The sequence below is a fragment of the Mercenaria mercenaria genome, chromosome 12 (genome assembly GCF_021730395.1).
Source record: "Mercenaria mercenaria strain notata chromosome 12, MADL_Memer_1, whole genome shotgun sequence".
Classification (NCBI taxonomy): Eukaryota; Metazoa; Mollusca; class Bivalvia; order Venerida; family Veneridae; genus Mercenaria; species Mercenaria mercenaria.
The window spans coordinates 45,468,029-45,486,574 of record NC_069372.1 but is presented as its reverse complement, the minus strand read 5'-3'; the positions used below and the strand labels follow the sequence as shown (position 1 = coordinate 45,486,574).

At 35.9% G+C, this 18,546-nt stretch overlaps 1 protein-coding gene across 2 annotated transcripts in view; it reads left to right on the top strand.

The window, feature by feature from the left end:
- Positions 1-18,546, top strand: part of LOC123535436 (twinkle mtDNA helicase-like) — an 84,740-nt gene that overhangs the window by 13,353 nt on the left and 52,841 nt on the right. For both annotated transcript variants that reach the window (XM_045318096.2, XM_045318095.2), the window contains exons 7-12: positions 671-792; positions 1,022-1,193; positions 1,449-1,583; positions 3,168-3,241; positions 3,989-4,103; positions 9,987-10,172. In XM_045318096.2, the coding sequence (XP_045174031.2) occupies positions 671-792; positions 1,022-1,193; positions 1,449-1,583; positions 3,168-3,241; positions 3,989-4,103; positions 9,987-10,172 (804 nt within the window). The remainder of the gene's footprint in view (positions 1-670; positions 793-1,021; positions 1,194-1,448; positions 1,584-3,167; positions 3,242-3,988; positions 4,104-9,986; positions 10,173-18,546) is intronic.

The window sequence follows — 18,546 nt, the reverse complement described above, 5'->3', positions numbered from 1 at the left end:
GCTGTGACTATACACACGCTATTTCATGCCTGTTTCCTGTAGGGAAAAGTTTATTTCTGTTCCGTTGAATGTTTTAACAGCTTAGTAATAGAGGGAAACTGTTCGCTTATTCCTTTTTCCAGTGTTTTTGTTCAGTGAACAGTGGCAGTCGGCAATAATTCTGCAGAATTTAAACTTTAAAGCCAAATCAAAATAACGCAGATCTTGTGTGTCATTGTCATGAAACTACTGTGTTAATAAAGCATACTATGAAATCATTTAACTTCCTGGTTTGGCCAAAACAGCATACTTGTTCATTGGCATTTAATTTAGTGGATTGAAACAACCACTAAATCCACAAAAATTAGCCCCCCTCCAACCCACCTACATCACCCCCACCACCACCCCATCCTGCCTTCATCCCTTCATGAATATTAATGATTTCAGATTGATAACATAATTTACACTAGGTGATCTGTATTTTTAATTTGCAATAGGTTTCATATCTTTTCCAATTTGCACAACAATGTTTTAAAAATGATTTAAAACATAAAATGTTTCAAATGAGTGTACAAAATGCATTGTGGCAGTCCAAACAAGACAACTAAAATAACTTTTTCTGTCTTCATGATGCAAACTGTGAGATTATGAGCAATGTTCGTTTTAACAACATACTCCTTTAATGTTTCAGAGTTTGCCATTCTTTGAAGATTTCTCCAAGATCATCTTGTGGTTGGGTACGGACGTGAAAGCCTGGGATAATACAAAAATATTCGCCAAAAAGCTTGGGGACAAAAGATGTTATGTGTTTAGGTAACCTATTTTTCTGAGAAATGTTACAATTTTGTGATAACACTTGATGGCTCAAATGCCAGGACTGCCGCAAACAATTGCTGTGGTCCTTAACTGTTTTCTTTATATTTTCTATCTTTATGCTTGACTATTGTTGAAGAGAATCCCCTTATAAGGAGACGATTTTGACATTAACTGAAATTATTTCCTGTGCAAATGCATTTATTCAGTTTTGTTTGTTTCGCTGCAGACCAACAGTATTGAAGTCTATGCCACTTGAAGTGATACAGAAAGGTGACAAAATAGGCAGTATTCTTAGCATGTCAAAGTTGATCAGTCATAAAGCCATCGTTACATTCGCAAACGTCCGGCAAGAGGTTTATTCTGAGTTTGCCGACTTTCAACAGGTGGCAGGTGTGAAGGTAGGTTGTGATTGTATTTTCTGATTTGAAAGTTGTCGTAGGCAAGTGTTTATTTATATCACTTGATGGTAAGAATGCATAATATATTGTAATGAGGCAGAGCTGTAAAATTTCATACATACTACTAGATGGGAGTTTCACTAATGCTAAATTATGTTGCAGGACATATCTCACACCCTGGGCTATAGGGGACTCTCATTCTGTAAATGATGTAATGAAATATGTTACTAATTGTATCCTTGAATTTTCTTTCAGTGGAAAAGATATACAAAGTTGAATACATTGTTGAAGGGACATCGGCGAGGAGAATTAACCATTTTGACAGGTCCGACAGGATCAGGAAAAACTACTTTTATGTCGGAGTACTCACTGGATCTTTGCATGCAAGGGGTAAGAGAAAATTAACAATTGAAGTCGATGATTAATTCTTGCTTATAGTTTTTCATAAAATTTATTCAAAATTGTTAGGATTTTGTTTCAGATAATTGGCTTACACTGAGTTTCTTACATATTTGTAATACCAGTGGGTTTCTACATCAATTACAGTCAAACTTTGTTCACTCAAACTTGGATAATTTGTACATTACCCTTCGCTTGAACTTATCGACAGGTCCCGGCAAAACATTTATCTTTGGCTTGAACTACAGATAACTCAAACAAATTTTGCTTGTCCTGTCGAGTTCGTGCAAACAAAGTTCGACTGTATTGAGGTTCTTACCTTGGATTCCACATCTCACTGTGGGTTGTATTTTTCTGGGAGTGCCAAATAGTTTCATGTGAGTTAGCCATCAAACTGGCTTTCCAAGGTCAGTGATTCTTCGAAGGTGCCTGCTTGTGCATGATATAAAGCCTGAAGGGTCACCTTGGTCATCCCCCAGCATTAAAAGTGGTCAGTCAAATTTTTGTCAAGTAATAAAATGTTTAAACTTTAACATCGTATCATTTACAATTATTTATATTCTCTGAGGACTTAAAACTTGTTAGATATAAGAACCATTGTACTACAGTTATTGCAGTTTGTATTGACAATTGTATATTTACCTGAAATTTGTTCGAAATGCTTATAGTACTTATTACCTCCCTTTGCCTGTATTGGTTGCACAAGTAAGACAGAGTAGAAATTGATTAATTCAGAAGCTTCAGGCAGGTTAAAACATGCCTTTTGGTTTGTATAGTTGAAATACCCAGATATCTGTCAAATGAAAAATTAAGACTACAAGTTATATTGAAATCAAAAGAAACGCTCAGTCTTTTAAAAACTTTCATATGAAAGGAAAGTTCTTACACAATTTTATAAGAATAGCATAAGATACATTTCTAATATGGATTTTTGTCCCTTAATTGAATCTGTAACATAATATATTAAGAAAAGTTTTTAAAAAATGTTATAAAATGTTTCTTAAGTGTGATTTACAATCTTTAGAGGGGATTCTATAGCAAAATGGTTATGGTTGCCGACTTCAAATCTCTTGCCTTGCACTGATGATGATTCAGAACCTTGTTTTTATGTTAAATTCTTGATGCAGCCATCCAGCTGGCTTATGGAAGGTCTGTGGTTCTTCACACTTGCCTTCCCATACCTAAAATATTGCTCAGAGGGACACTTAGGGCCTCCCTCCGCCATCAGAAGGTGGAAGAGTCGACATAGATGCTGGAATGGAATATCTCAGACTCTAAACCCAGCAGCTATAGACAAACAAATCCTTCAGCTTTAAAGCTTGAAAAAAAAATCTATGAGAGAAAACTGGTTACTGTCATTTAAAACCAAACAACGTCCTAAATTTGATTCAGTTGGTTTTCACAGATGTGGGTTTCAACATTGCTGCACAATGTATATCAGTGGCTGGTTGAAAAACATTACAGCCTCATTAGTTCATTTGAGAATCCTGCAAAACAAGCGAAAAAACTTTGAGATCTTCTTTATACCAGTCAAAATGGCAGATTTTGTTTTATTGTTTATTTATTTTATTCTAGGTGAATACACTTTGGGGAAGTTTTGAGATCAGCAATGTAAGGTTGATTAAAGTGATGATGCAACAGTTTTGTGGGTAAGAATGTAGGGATAACGCATGTTTTTTCATGTTATAACATCTGCAGAATCCCGAGGGATTGGTTGGTGCCCAAGCCCATTAGGGCAAGGGTGCCAATGATTCCTGAGGGATCTGAAGATGTTATAACACGAAAAGAACATGCGCTAACGCTATTCTAGCATAAAACACGTAAAAAAAACCAGATAAATGAATACAATGCCACTCAACGTCATTAAATTTCCACAAAATGCGCGGGAATGTCTGAGTTGTTTTTTTACGTTGACGTCATTTCGTTTTGAATTATCCGTTTTGGGGCCGAATGGCGTTTACGCTTTGCCACAGAATGCACATATATAAAAAGGTGTTATAACAGCACGTGAGAATCTCCTTGTTAACACACGTTTTCTCTCCTGTTAAAACACCCCCGAAAAGTGACAATAACAGCATTTTTTGCTAGAATATATAATTATATAATGATATGTACAGCACCTTTGAACGTGTATGTCATGAAAATGACAGTAAAATACATGTACAAAGTTTTTTGAAATTGATTAAAATTGTGCAAGATAAATCTTTCAAGTTCAGTTGTGTTGTAAATTTTATTTTGAAGTACATGTATGCTTGATATATCCCTTAATTTGTGGTATTTCACAAAGTGTTAAGTGGTAGGAGACAAGTTTTTCATGAAGAAAAAGTCTCATTTGTAGTCAGATTCATGTAAAGTACCGGTAAGTTCAGTTTTAAAGTTATAATTGTAAATTTCAGAAAAAGCATACCCAAACATCTAGATGAGTTTGATGAAATAGCTGATGAGTTTTCTAGCCTGCCGATGTATTTCATGATGTACTATGGTCAGGAGCAAGTGAAAAATGTTCTTGAAGTGAGTATTATGTAACCTGTACTTAATGATGTACTATGGTGGTAACAAGGACTGAGCTTGTCAGTCAGTCTGTCCGTTGGTTTTCATGGTTTTCAGACAATAACTCATCAAAGGCTTGTTAGATCTAAATAAGTTTTGGTACACAGGTGTAACATCAAAAGTACAGGTCAAATTTGACTTTTAGGTCAAAGGTCAAGGTCACAATAACCCGCATTAGTTAAACGGTTTCCGGATGATAACTTGGAGAACACCCCTATTGATTTTGAGGTCAAAGGTCAAGGTCACATTGACCCAGAACAGAACTTTTTATGCCCCCCTTCAAAGAAGGAGGGGTATATTGTTTTGCAGGTGTCGGTCGGTCGGTCGGAATGTAGACCAATCCGTTTCCGGATGATAACTCAAGAGCTCTTGGGCCTAGGATCATGAAAGTTGATAGGGAGGTTGGTCATCACCAGCAGATGACCCCTATTGATTTTGAGGTCTGTATTTCAAAGGTCAAGGTCACAGTGACCCTGAATAGTAAAACGGCTTCCGGATGATAACTCAAGAACGCTTGGGCCTAGGATCATGAAAGTTGATAGGGAGGTTGATCATGACCAGCAGATGACCCCTATTGATTTTGAGGTCAGTATGTTAAAGGTCAAGGTCACAGTGACCCAGAACAGTTAAACGGTTTCCGGATGATAACTGAAGAACGCTTAGGCCTAAGGTCACAAAAGTTGATAGGGAGATTGGTCATAACCAGCAGATGACCCCTATTGAACTTGAGGTCAGTATGTCAAAGGTCAAGTTCACAGTGACCAGGAACAGTAAAATGGTTTCCGGGCAATAACTCAAGAACGCTTGGGCCTAGTGTCAGAAAATTGATAGTTAGGTTGGCCATGACCAGCAGATGACCCCTATTGATTTTGAGGTCATTAGGTCAAGGTCACATTGGCCAGGAACACAGGCTGTCAACTGATTCCTATTTTCCTATATTTTGGATCAAAATCCTATATTCTGAAAAACCTCCTATATTTCCTATATTTTCCTATATTTTGAAAAATATTCCTATATTTTTTAGTAAAGTTCTTGCCGATGAATAAGAGAGTAAATCTTGGTTTGATACTGCTTTTGGATTCTTTATTTTATAGGTAAGAAAATTCCCATGTCTGCCACAGCATCACCATCCTTAAGATAATGTAGTTTTGCTCTTCTTCATCATCTGTATGGTCACTTTGCAAGGCAGTGAAACAGGACATGGGTCTTTCAGGTAAATCAAATTCTCATTCAGACGTTTTCTTTCAGATACTCCCCAATGATGAAATACAAGGCAAACCTCTGAGATCTCTGACATCAAAAAAGTATAGTAAAGATGACAAACTGGTGTAGAAGTACCGTGTCTGTTTTGAATATACAGTTCATGCAGTTTTACCAAAATTCCAAGTCTTCATTTATTGAATTGTCAACAGGAAGATTTTCTCAGAGACTGAGAACACTGCGTCACTGCCCAAAAAGTGTTGACCAAGGGTGACGGTAAAACAGTGACTGCTACAGCCTCTGGAGCATCTAATAAACCAGCTACTGTAGGTTCAAGCGATATTGAGCATGTATGTATTCACAAGTCACCCTTTGAAACATCAAGTCACAGAATCTGAGCTGTTGTGGTGTTTGCTGATCGGTTTTCTTTGTCAAGGACAAAAGCATCGTACATAGTTTCAGAAGCCATAAGACCATATTTGACAGAAGCAATTGTGAAGGAAGTTATAGATGGAAATTTAGGGTATGTTCTTATGTTTGATGAAACTACTACAGCACAGCAATGTAGACAAATGGACATACTGATAAGATTTTGGAGCAGTATTGAAGGAGAAGTGTCTGTGAGGTTTTTGAAAGCTTTTCACTTTGGCCATGCAACAGCTGACATTGTAAGTGAAGCTTTCCTTAAATTAGGGAATGATTTTGAAGTAGACCTACCCATGAAGAATTTGATAAGTCTCTCATCTGATGGCCCGAATGTCAACAAATCCATTCACAGAAAAGTCAGTGAAAGTTTGAAAGCAGATGGCAACCTGGGTTTGCTTGTCTTTGAACCCTGCAACCTCCATACAGTGCACCATGCTTTTAGAAAAGGTCTTAACTGTTTTGGAAGTGATGCAGAAGAGTTAACTTTTGACATGTATCAGTTCTTCAAGCAGCAGCCAGTCAGAAGAGAAGATTTTAAAGACCTTTAACTGGAGTATGACATGGATGAGAGCCTGTTCCTAAGACATGTTCCAAGCAGATGGTTGACGTTGTTGCCAGCCATGACCAGAGTATTAACAAACTAGAGGGTAAGTGTGGATTATTTCACTGTCCAACTTCCAAAATCAATGAAATCCAAGTCTGCACGAAAACAGCTTGAGAGCAATGAAAGGTACAGAAGAATATGTTGTGGGCTTTGTAGCAGTCTTCTGTCTTGTCTGGATTGTGATGCTGTTGAAGAGAATGGTAGACATTCTAGACATTGATTAATGTAGAAACAGTAAGACAGTAAGTGTACAGGTAAGAGTTGATAGTATATGTACCAGTAAATGAAAATATATGTTGTTGAAAACTCCTATATTTTGCCTCAAAACTATCCAAAAACTCCTATATTTGTTGTGAAAATATTCCTATATACTTCCTATATTTTTGAGAAGACCTGGTTGACAGCCTGGGAACAGTTAAATGGTTTCTGGTCTTTTTATCCAAAACCATAGGGCCTAGGGCATTGATATTTGGTATGTAGCACAATCTAGTGGTCCTCTACCAAGATTGTTAGATTATTTCCCTGGGGTCAAACATGGCCCCACCCCAGGGGTCACATGGTTTATATAGACTTACATAGGGAAGACTTTGAAAAACCTCTTGTCCAAAACCACAGGGCCTAGGGCTTTGATATTTTGTATATGACATCATCTAGTGGTCCTCTACTAAGATTGTTCAAACTATTCCCCTAGGGTCAAATATGGCTCTGCCCTGGGGGTCACATGGTTTACATAGACTTATATAGGGAAAAACTTTGAAAATCTTCTTGTCCAAACCACAAAGACTATGGCTTTGATATTTTGTAATGTAGCATCATCTAGTGGTTCTCTACCAAGTTTGTTCAAATTATCCCTCTAGGGTCAAATATGGCTCCGCCCCAGGGGTCATATGGTTTATATAGACTTATATAGGGAAAAAATTTAGAATCTTCATGTCCATAACTTGCATCATTCAAATTTGGACCACATAAATAGTTTTGAGTGGCAAGATGAACCTTGACATGAGTTGACCTTGATCTTGACCTAATGACCTACTGTCACATTTCTGTAGCTACAGCCTTCAAATTTGGACCACATGCATAGGATTGTGTGCCGAAAAAAGCTTTGACCTTGATTTTGAGCTAGTGACCTACTTTCACATTTCTGAAGCTACAGGCTTCAAATTTGGACCGCATGCATATTTTTGTGTTCTGAATTGAAATTTGACATTGATTTTTACCTATTACCTACTTTCACATTTCTCTAGCTACAGCCTCCAAATTTGAAGCACATGCATAGTTCTGTCTACCGAAATGAACTTTGACCTTGAAATTGATCTAGTGACCTACTTTCACATTTCTCAAGCCACAGCTTTAAAATTTGGACCACATACACATTGTTTTGTACCGAAATGAAATTTGACCTTGATTTTGACCTTGAGCTAGTCTTGAAATTTCGAACATTCAAAAATGGCTCAGTGGATGGCGCCAAGATCACTCTGTAATCTCTTGTTAGGTTAATAGGTTAAAGATCAAGGTCAGATTAAACCAGAATGGTAGAACTTTTGTTTTCAGTGAGCATATAATTTCTGTTCCTTGTGCAATTACTGAATGCATCAAGGGGGGCATTTTGTGTTCGACGAGCTCTTGTTTTTGTAGGGTTGACAGATTTAAATCATTTTTGATACACAGGTGTAACATCATCAAATACAGGACAAGTTAGAATTTAAAATTGGCTTACTTCTGTGACAAGGCCGTATTGTGGGGGTGTAATTCGTCCCTCCTGTGACAGCTCTAGTTTATGGTGTACTATTGTCAGGGGTATGTAAAAAAAAATTAAAGTTAGTGTGATATATTTGTTATCCCCAGCTGAAGGCAGAGAGAAATTGATTTGGCATTGTCTGTCTGGCTGTTTGTCCCTCCAAAATTGAAAATACTTATGATTTAAAAAATATTTCAGCTAGAATCACCAAATCTCGCATAATTATTACTTAGCACAGTCGTGACCTCAGCTCACATATATTATTTTCCCCCTTGGCCTAGTAAAAGCAGAGTTTTACATTTTATTTAACAAAAAAGTTTGAAAATGGTTATAATTCAAAAAGTATTCTAATTAGAATCACTAATCTTCACATAATGACTGATTGACATATGACCTTTGCTCACATGTAGAATTATCCCCCTTGACCCAGTAAAAGCAGTTTTCCGCCTTGATTTGGTAAAAAATAGGGATTTTTTGACTGTATTTAAGTAACCTATAGAGGGATCTTCATGACATTTTACACAAATATAGATCACTGTAGGGCAGTTGTTGGGGGGGGGGGGATCTAGCTTTCAAGGGATCTCTTCATTAATTGCAGAGTTATTGCCCTTTGTTTTAAAATGCATAAAATTCCCACAAAACAAAGTAACCCATTGATGGATCTTCATGAAACATGCAATTTATATACATTATATTGGTCTATTTTCAGGCAATGTCCCATGCAATTTGTTTTCATTATATTGGTCTATCTTCAGGCAATGTCCCATGTACTTTATATACATGATATTGGTCTATCTTCAGTTAATGTCACATGCAATTTATGTACATTATTTTGATCTATCTACAAGCAATGTCACATGCAATTTATATACATGATATTGGTCTGTCTTCAGGCAATGTTACATGCAATTTATATTATATACATATATACATGATATTGGTCTGTCTACAAGCAATGTCACATGCAATTAATATACATGATATTGGTCTGTCATCAGGCAATGTCACATGCAATTCATAAACATTATTTTGGTCTATCTTCAGGCAATGTCCCATGCAATTTATATACATTATATTGGTCTATTTTCAGGTAATGTCACATGCAGTTTATATACATGATATTGGTCTATCTACAAGCAATGTCACATGCAATTAATATTCATGATATTGGTCTGTCGTCAGGCAATGTCACATGCAATTTATATACATGAAATTGGTCTATCTTCAGACAATGTCACATGCAGTTTATATACATGATTATATTGGTCTATCTTTAGGCAATGCCACATGCAGTTTATATACATGATATTGGACTATCTTCAGGCAATGTCACATGCAGTTTATATACGTGATATTGGTCTATCGTGGCAATGTCACATGCAATTTATATGCCTGAAATTGGTCTATCTTCAAGCAATGTCACATGTAGTTTATATACATGATCATATTGGTCTATCTTCAGGCAATGTCACATGCAGTTTATAAACATGATATTGGTCTATCTTCAAGCAGTGTCACATGCAATTTATATACATGATATTGGTCTATCTTCAAGCAGTGTCACATGCAATTTATAAACATGATATTGGTCTATCTACAAGCAGTGTCACATGCAATTTATAAACATGATATTGGTCTATCTACAAGCAGTGTCACATGCAATTTATAAACATGATATTGGTCTATCTTCAAGCAGTGTCACATGCAATTTATATAAATGATTTTGGTCTATCTTCAGGCAATATCACATGCAATTTATATACATGAAATTGGTCTATCTTCAGGCAGTGTCACATGCAATTTATGTACATGAAATTGGTCTATCTTCAGGCAATGTCACATGCAGTTTACATACATTATATTGGTCTATCTTCAGGCAATGTCACATGCAGTTTATATACATGATATTGGTCATGTTATTGTCGACAATCTACAGTTTATGATGGGGATGGATTACACTGAGAGAAATCGATTCTTTAAGCAGGACCAGATAGTGTCATCATTCCGAAAATTTGCAACAGAGAAAAATTGTCATGTAACCTTAATTATTCATCCGCGAAAGGTAAATATTATCCTTTCAAATTTTGCTAGCTTGAAAGCAGCCAGAGCCCGCCTTTCACATTCTGTACAATTTTCCTCTACTGATATTAAAAATTTACAGCTGGAACACCACATTGGAAATACTGTACGTAGAACAGTTGAGAATTAACAAATTTAAAGTTGAAAGAGTTAAATCAGTTATTATGTGCGTGTGTGTGTGTTCAGGTTTAACGTCTTTCTCAACAAGTTTTTAGTCATATGAACGACGGTGTCTACTTGTAGCAGTGAGCACAATGCCCAACTTAATAGTGCTGCCTCACTGGAATATCACGCCGTAGACACATGACATGATACCCCACCCAGTCACATTATACTGACACTGGGCTGACCAGTCCTAGTACTATCCTTTTAATTCTGAGCGCCAAGCGAGGAAGCTGCTAGTACCATTTTTTACGTCTTTGGTATTACGTGGCCAGGGATCGAACCCACGACCTCCCGCACTCAAAGAGGATGCTCTTATACCCTCGGATATAAAGTATATGTCTTCAAACCACTTGCCCCTCAGCAATATGGGTTCTGGCCTCACTTGAGGCATAAAATTCTTCATGTGAGGAAGCCATCCATTTGGTTTATGGAAGGTCCAAGGTTCTACAGTCATCAGTTATTCATGTATGCTGCATTTCTTCTAAACTCCTTGAAGTATTTTCATAAAACTAGCACCAATTAGTATCGTACAGTTACCTGAATCAGTGGGGCACCAGAATCAGTGTATTTTGTTTAAACATGCTCCTTGTTTGAACAGGGAGTCGTATGACATAATAAGTTTTTGCAGTAGTTGTGTAAACTTATTAACTACATCACAGCTGTCAAACTTTGCAAAATGTGATTTTAAATAAAAAGTAATGATGATTTAAAATACCCATGTGTAAATTTTCATGAATTTCTTATTACTTTTTTCCACTGTTACAAAATCTCCTCCACTTCCCACACTTTTTAACCATTTGAAACAATATTTTGTATGATGTAGTTTCAAGATCTGCCGAAATTATAAATATATGGTAAAATAATATGCATTACCCAGAATTAGCATACAGGGTATTCCCAAAATTTCATCTTATATATTTATGTTGTAAAAAGTACTGTTTTACCTCCATTTGTTTCACATGTGAATGTAAATAAATCTTGTTTTTTCTGCCAGTAATGGAAAGATTGCAGTTAAATAGTTGCATCTCATTTGTATTCACTCAATTTGGAGAATGTAACCATAAAGGATGTCACCATCATCCACCTCTTATACTGCTGCTTGCAAATGGAGGCTAGACTGCATGGTCGTTTTCACTGCCATTGCTATGGTTAACCTTACTTGATACAAATATTACAAATCCCAGCAAATATATTCATTTTCATGATAAGAAAGTATTGCTTTTATGATAACTTTAATGTTTTGGACATACTTTTCCATTTTAATATCACTTAATCATATGACCTAAGAGTACACTGATTCAGGTGTCGGCATTAAATTTTAGACATACGGCTTATAGGGGTCATGTTATTAAAATGGCTCTGATTTTAAATTGAAAGCTAGATTTAAAAAATTTGGATCTCTTTAGGATGCACAAGTAAATAATGTATCAAAATAAGTTCATTTTGATATATTTAACCCAGGTTTAGACAAATGCATAGGAGATGAATCCTTATCCCCACCAATACTGGTAACTCCAGGCTAATGCCATGAAGATGCAATACCAGGTGAGGCTGCGGAAATTTTGAAAAAAAAGTAAAAGTATTGGTGAGAAACAAAATCATGTCTTACTGCAATGCAATTTGTCCTGCCCACCCCAAACATATTTATACATGGGATCATATTCGTAGAAAGTGGTAGAGTAAAGAGATTAGTGTGTCATGCATTAAATTATTTACTCGTCACTGTAAGTGTTTATACAAATATGAAGTTATCAGTATTCTATCTGATTGTTACTTTGCTTAAATTCTGATGTTTTCCTAGGATAAAATTGCCAAGGCATTTTTCCTAGCACCGTGTTGCCTCACAAAGCTGAAAGCCAACACGCATGACTTTGGTACCATAACATGGTAGTTTTCCTTATTTCTTGATGGATTTTGATGAAAAACAATGAGGTAGAGAATTGAAACTGAGTGAATTACTCAGCACGAAGTGTTTGCCAAATTCTCAAACACTTTGCCATGGATCAAATGTGTAGATTATGTGCACACTGGGACGTGGGCTTAGTGTTTGAAGAATGTATTGAGGATGTCTTGCAAGTACTTTGTGCTGATGAAAGCACTTGTTATGTCTCCCACACCACTGTGGTGGAAGACATATTGATTTACTTCTGTCTGTGTGTCCATGTGTCTGTCTGTCACAAATCCTGTCTGCGCTCTAAGTCAAGCATTCCTTATACGATCTTCACTAAACTTGAACAGAATGTGTTTGCCATTAAGTCCTCGGCCAAGTTCGATAACTAGCCAAATCGGCCCAGTCACTTGGGAATTATGGCAAATTATTGAATTAGTAAAAATGCTGAAACCAGTGATACAGGTCTTGGTGTATGGTTGACTCAGATATATAATGGAGAAGAAATGCCGGTCTAGATGATTAGGCAGTTGTGGGAGACATGTACTTTTCTCAAAAGCAGCTCTAGTTTTCTTTTTCTTTGACCCTTTTCATCTGATTGAAATCAGCCATAGTATTAAAGGAAATTATAAGCAAAAATGTTAATGGATCTAGCGAATTTCCTGGTGTATGGTAACATGGGTTGGCCACCTTGTCGTGGTATTGAACAATCTATAAAATATTTCATTTCTCATTGCATTGTTCTGCTGTCAGGAACTAGGTTTTGTAAATTTTAACAATTTTTTTGTGACGTGAACAAAACTCTTATATTTTAAAAGAAGCACTATGTAGGTTGCAAGCCCAAATGTCTTGGAATGTTTTTTACAGGCCGATTTGTTAAGATACTGACCTATTCTCCACTCTAGTTATCATTCAGGTTGCCAGCCAGGTTTTTATACAATCAGGTAGTCAAGCGGGTTTTGTCTTTCTTATTTTTTCTGTCATCACCTTCCCCCCACCCATGGGGGGTGGGGGCAGGCTTTTATAATTTGATTTTAATCTCTGTCCATCCATCCATCTGTTCTCTGAATTTGTGTTGTGCATAATTTATAATTCATCTCAAAAAGTATTTGACTTAAAGTCACCAAACCTCACAGGATTGTTGATCTGCATGTGAAGTTGTGGACCAAATATGTTCAAATGGAGACACTAGCTAAAGATAGAAATACCTTTAAACATGTTAAATGACTGCCTCTTATGAACTACTTGATGTGTCTTCATCAAACTTTGTCTGTAGCATCATTGCAAGCTCCTTTCTTAAATGTGTTAAATAGAGCATTAATTTTATAGAAATACCTTTAAACCGCTTCTCATCAACCAATTCATAGAATTTCATCATGTATATTCAAGGTCAAGTAGTCAGTTTTAGATGAGCAACTTAGGTCCCCTTTAGTCCTGTTGTTTAGAAAGTGGCTTTAGTTAATAACTAATAACTTTTTTAAGAAAATTCAGTTATTATTAAATGCTGTTTTAAAGTGATAACACACAAAGATCAGTCTAGGAAGGTTAAAACTATCCATTTACTTTGTGTCGATTTGCCAACTCATTCATTAAATGATGCATCTTTCTTTCCCCCTTTAAACCTTTCTATTGTAAAGATTTGCACACTGTATCTTACCGGTTTATTACATCACCAGTCAGTGTGTAGTTGTTTACAACGTTTCACACAGGTAGTATGGTAAGGGTTTATGTATTGGAAAACTTTACTGTGTTATCGTGCAGGCTTAGTATGGTGGATACTTCGTTCATTAGAATATTGAAGCAACCTTTCAAAACCATGGGGAAACCCATAAGCTCCACCTACGCCATCCAGCACTATTTTCTTTCTTTCTTTTTTTTTTTTCTTCATTTCATTTAATGGGGATGTATGTTAAATCATTTATAGAAGTTTTACACTAGATTAAGTTACTAATATTTTACATTAGGGAAATTATGATTTTTAGCTCATCTGATTTTTTGAAAAAAAATGATGAGTTATTGTCATCACTTGAGCGGTTGTCGGCGTCGGCGTCGGCGTTGCCTGGTTAAGTTTTATGTTTAGGTCAGCTTTTCTCCTAAACTATCAAAGCTATTGCTTTGAAACTTGGAATACTTGTTCACCATCATAAGCTGACCCTGTATAGCAAGAAACATAACTCCATCTTGCTTTTTGCAAGATTTATGGCCCCTTTTGTACTTAGAAAATATCAGATTTCTTGGTTAAGTTTTATGTTTAGGTCAACTTTCTCCTAAACTATCAAAGCTATTGCTTTGAAACTTGGAATACTTGTTCACCATCATAAGCAGACCCTGTACATCAAGAAACATAACTCCATCTTGCTTTTTGCAAGATTTATTGCCCCTTTTGGACTTAGAAAATCTGTTTTCTTGGTTAAGTTTTATGTTTAGGTCAGCTTTTATCCTAAACCATCAAAGCTATTGCTTTAAAACTTACAACACTTGTTCACCATCATAAGTTGACCTGTATAGCAAGAAACATAACTCCGTCCTGCTTTTTGCAAGATTTATGGCCCCTTTTGGACTTAGAAAATATCAGATTTCTTGGTTAAGTTTTATGTTTAGGTCAACTTTTTCTCTTAAACTATCAAAGCTATTGCTTTGAAACTTGCAACACTTGTTCACCATCATAAGCTGACCCTGTACAGCAAGCAACATAACTCCATCCTGCTTTTTGCAATAATTATTGCCCCTTTTGGACTTAGAAAATCATTTTCTTGGTTGAGTATTATGTTTAAGTCAACTTTTCTCATAAACTATCAAAGCTATTGCTTTAAAACTTGCAACAGTTTTTCACCATCATAAGTGGACACTGTACATCAAGAAACATAACTCTATCCTGCTTTTTGTAAGAATGATGGCCCTTTTTAGACTTAGAAAATCATGGGTAGGACAATATTTCTATTACACAAAAAAAAATCAGATGAGCGTCAGCACCCGCAAGGCGGTGCTCTTGTTTAAAATAGGTTTAGCAATCTAATATTTTACAGAATGGAAATCAAAATTCTGTATTGATTTCGTTGACAGTAGGTACGGTAATAAGTTTAATGTTACTCAAGGGACATCAAAATATTCTGTATTGATTTTTTAACCTGTTACATAAGGGACATTAAAATTCTATATTGATAAAATTTTCTTTATTTTAAGTTTTCACTTACCCGGTATTTGTTTATTTCTATAAATTTTAAGCATTTGGATTTTTAATTCAGTCATTGTCCATTATCACATTTTCTCTTGTTTTACATAGTTATTTTTCTGTTTCCATTTACTCTTCTGTCATTCTTTCTTCCTTTCATGATGTTGAGGGCATTTACCTAAGTCAGTGATAGAAATTTACCAATATATAGAAGTATAAAAGAGTAGGGTAAAGGCAAGTTTTAGAGTGGACAAAGTGGTCCAGTGGAAACACTGACTATGAAACCAGGGGTCGGGAGTTTGAGCCCCCCCCTACTCAAACTAAAAATTTCTAAGGTTGTGATAAGAGTCCCCTGTATGGGTGCTTTACACCAGACACATTAAAGAACCAGGGAAGCTTCTGGAATTGGAGCATCATCTGTATCTTGTACTACCCTCCGATTAACATTACTAACAGTCTTGTAGAGGAGTACCCCATATGGGTTACCAGACTTTAAATAAGCTTATGTACAATGTAAACAAAATTTATTTCTATGTTCAGTCTATCTTCTAGGTTTTAAATTCCTTTTAAGTTGCGAGAGAAGTTTCAAAGTCAGCTTTAAGTTGAGAAAGTGTGATGAGCATTTCAATATTTGATAAAAATGGAGGCAGTGTTGTTCCAGTGTAACAGCAAGGTGAAACAAAAAATTACAGGGTTCACATTGGTTTCCTTTGGACGTATTTAAAATATTGTGAAATCAATATAATTCATGGGGCACAAATTTTGTTTAATGCGGTGGTTGCCGGTTGTATCATTTGGCAAAATAAGATCCCATTGAGCATATATTTTATTTTTATGTACTCGTGAAGGTAAATATCAGTTTAATATTTTGATAACTCGACTACAGTTAAAGTTAGTCTGCTTTACCTGGGTACTACGTCAATAGTCAGTGTGTAGTTGTTTATAACGTTTACCGCAAGTAGTGAAGAAAGGTTTATATAGTAAAATTGTACACTCAATATTGTGCTGGCTCAGTAATGTGGATACTTCGTTATAAAACTTCTAAAGGGGAAACTTTAAACCGTGGGTATACCCCATAAGCTCCACCTACGCTATTCAGCATTTTTTTTTTTTTTTTTTTTTTTTTTTTTTTTTTTTTTTTTTGCTTTAGATATGTCATTTAGAATGTTTAAGTGTATATTTTATTTGTAATTCTAAAAACTTTGTTTATTTAACAGAAAAAGTTTTTTTCCTTTGTTTTTATTTTTGAGATTTTTTTAGCTCAACAGGGCACAAAGTGAGCTATTGTGACCTGCCATTTGTCCGGCATCCGTTGGTTGGTCGTCCGTCAACATTTGCCTTGTGAACACTCTTGAGGTCACAATTTATTGTGACCCAATCTTTATGAAAATTTGTCAGAATGTTAGTCTTGATGATCTTTAGGTCAAGTTCGAAACTGGGTCATGTGGGGTCAAAAACTAGGTCAGTAGGCCAGATCAAAGGAAAAGCTTGTGAACACTCTAGAGGCCACAGTTGTGACCCAATATTTATGAAACTTGGTCAGAATGATTATCTTGATGATTTCTAGGTCAAGTTCGAATCTGGATCATGTGGTGTCAAAAAAGCTAGGTCATCCAGTCAAATCAAAGGAAAAGCTTGTGAACACTTTAGAGGCCACACTTTTGACTCAATCTTTATGAAGCTTCATCAGAATGTTTGTCTTGATTTCTAGGTCAAGTTTGAAACTGCATCATGTGGGGTCAAAAACAAGGTCACTATACCAGATCAAAGGAAAATCTTGTCAACACTCTAGAGAGCACAATTTAAGTTTGAAACTAATGAGAATTAATCAGAATGTTTGTCTTGATAATCTATAGGTCATGTTTATTCTGTGTCATGCTGGGTCAAAAACTAGGTCATCAGGTGAAATCAAAGAAAAAGCTTGTAAACACTGTAGAGGCCACAGTTGTAACCTAATCTTTATGAAACTTGGTTAGAATGTTTATCTTGATGATTTCTAGGATAAAATTGAAACTGGGTCATATGGGGTCAAAAACTAGGTCAGTAGGCCATATCAAAGGAAATGCTTGTGAACACTGGAGAGGCCACAGTTGTGACTCAATCTTTATGAAATTTGATCAGAATGTTTGTCTTGGTGATCTCTAGGATAAATTTGAATCTGGGTCATGTGGGGTCAAAAAGTAGGTCAGTAGGCCAGATCAAAGGAAAAGCTTGTTAACACTCTAGAGGCCACAATTGTGACCCAATATTTATGAAACTTGGTCAGAATGTTTGTCTTGATGATTTCTAGGTCAAATTCAAAACTAGGTCAGTAGGTCGGGTGGGGCGTATGTTCTCCGTGACTATTTGATAAACGACATTGTGTCTGAAATCATTAGTCCTCCACCTCTGATTCATGTGGGGAAGTTGGCAGTTACTTGCGGAGAACAGGTTTGTACTGGTACAGAATCCAGGAACACTGGTTAGGTTAACTGCCCGCCATTACATGACTGAAATACTGTTGAAAAATGGCGTTAAACCCAAAACAAACAAACAAACAAGGTCAGTAGGTCAGATCAAAGAAGAAGCTTGTAAACACACTAGAGGCCACGGTTGTGACTCAATCTTTATGAAACTTGGTCAGAATGTTTGTCTTGATGATCTCTATGTCCAGTTTTAATCTGGGTCATTTGGGGTCAAAACTAGGTCACATGGTCAAATCAAAGTAAAAGTTTGTGAACACTCTAACGGCAACAGTTGTGACTCGATCTATATGAAACTTGGTCAGAATGTTTATCTTGATGATTTTTAGGTTAAATTCGAAACTGGGTCATTTGGGATCAAAAACTAGGTCAGTATGCCAGATAAACTCTGGTGAGCAATATAGGGCCATCATGGCCCTCTTGTTTTAATTTTGATATTTTATAATTTTCTGTTGTTTATTTAATACTATGCTGTCAGACACAATATTTTCTTCTTTTTTGTTTACTTTTTTGTGTATTTTAAGCTTTTAATAAGTATTGTAAATTCTACATACATTTGTATTTCACACAGTTTCGTGAAAGTTTATTTAAGAATTTGTTAGTTTTTTTTATGTGTTTGCCTTGACATTCTGTGTATTATGCTCCTTGTGTTTACAAATGTACCTAACCT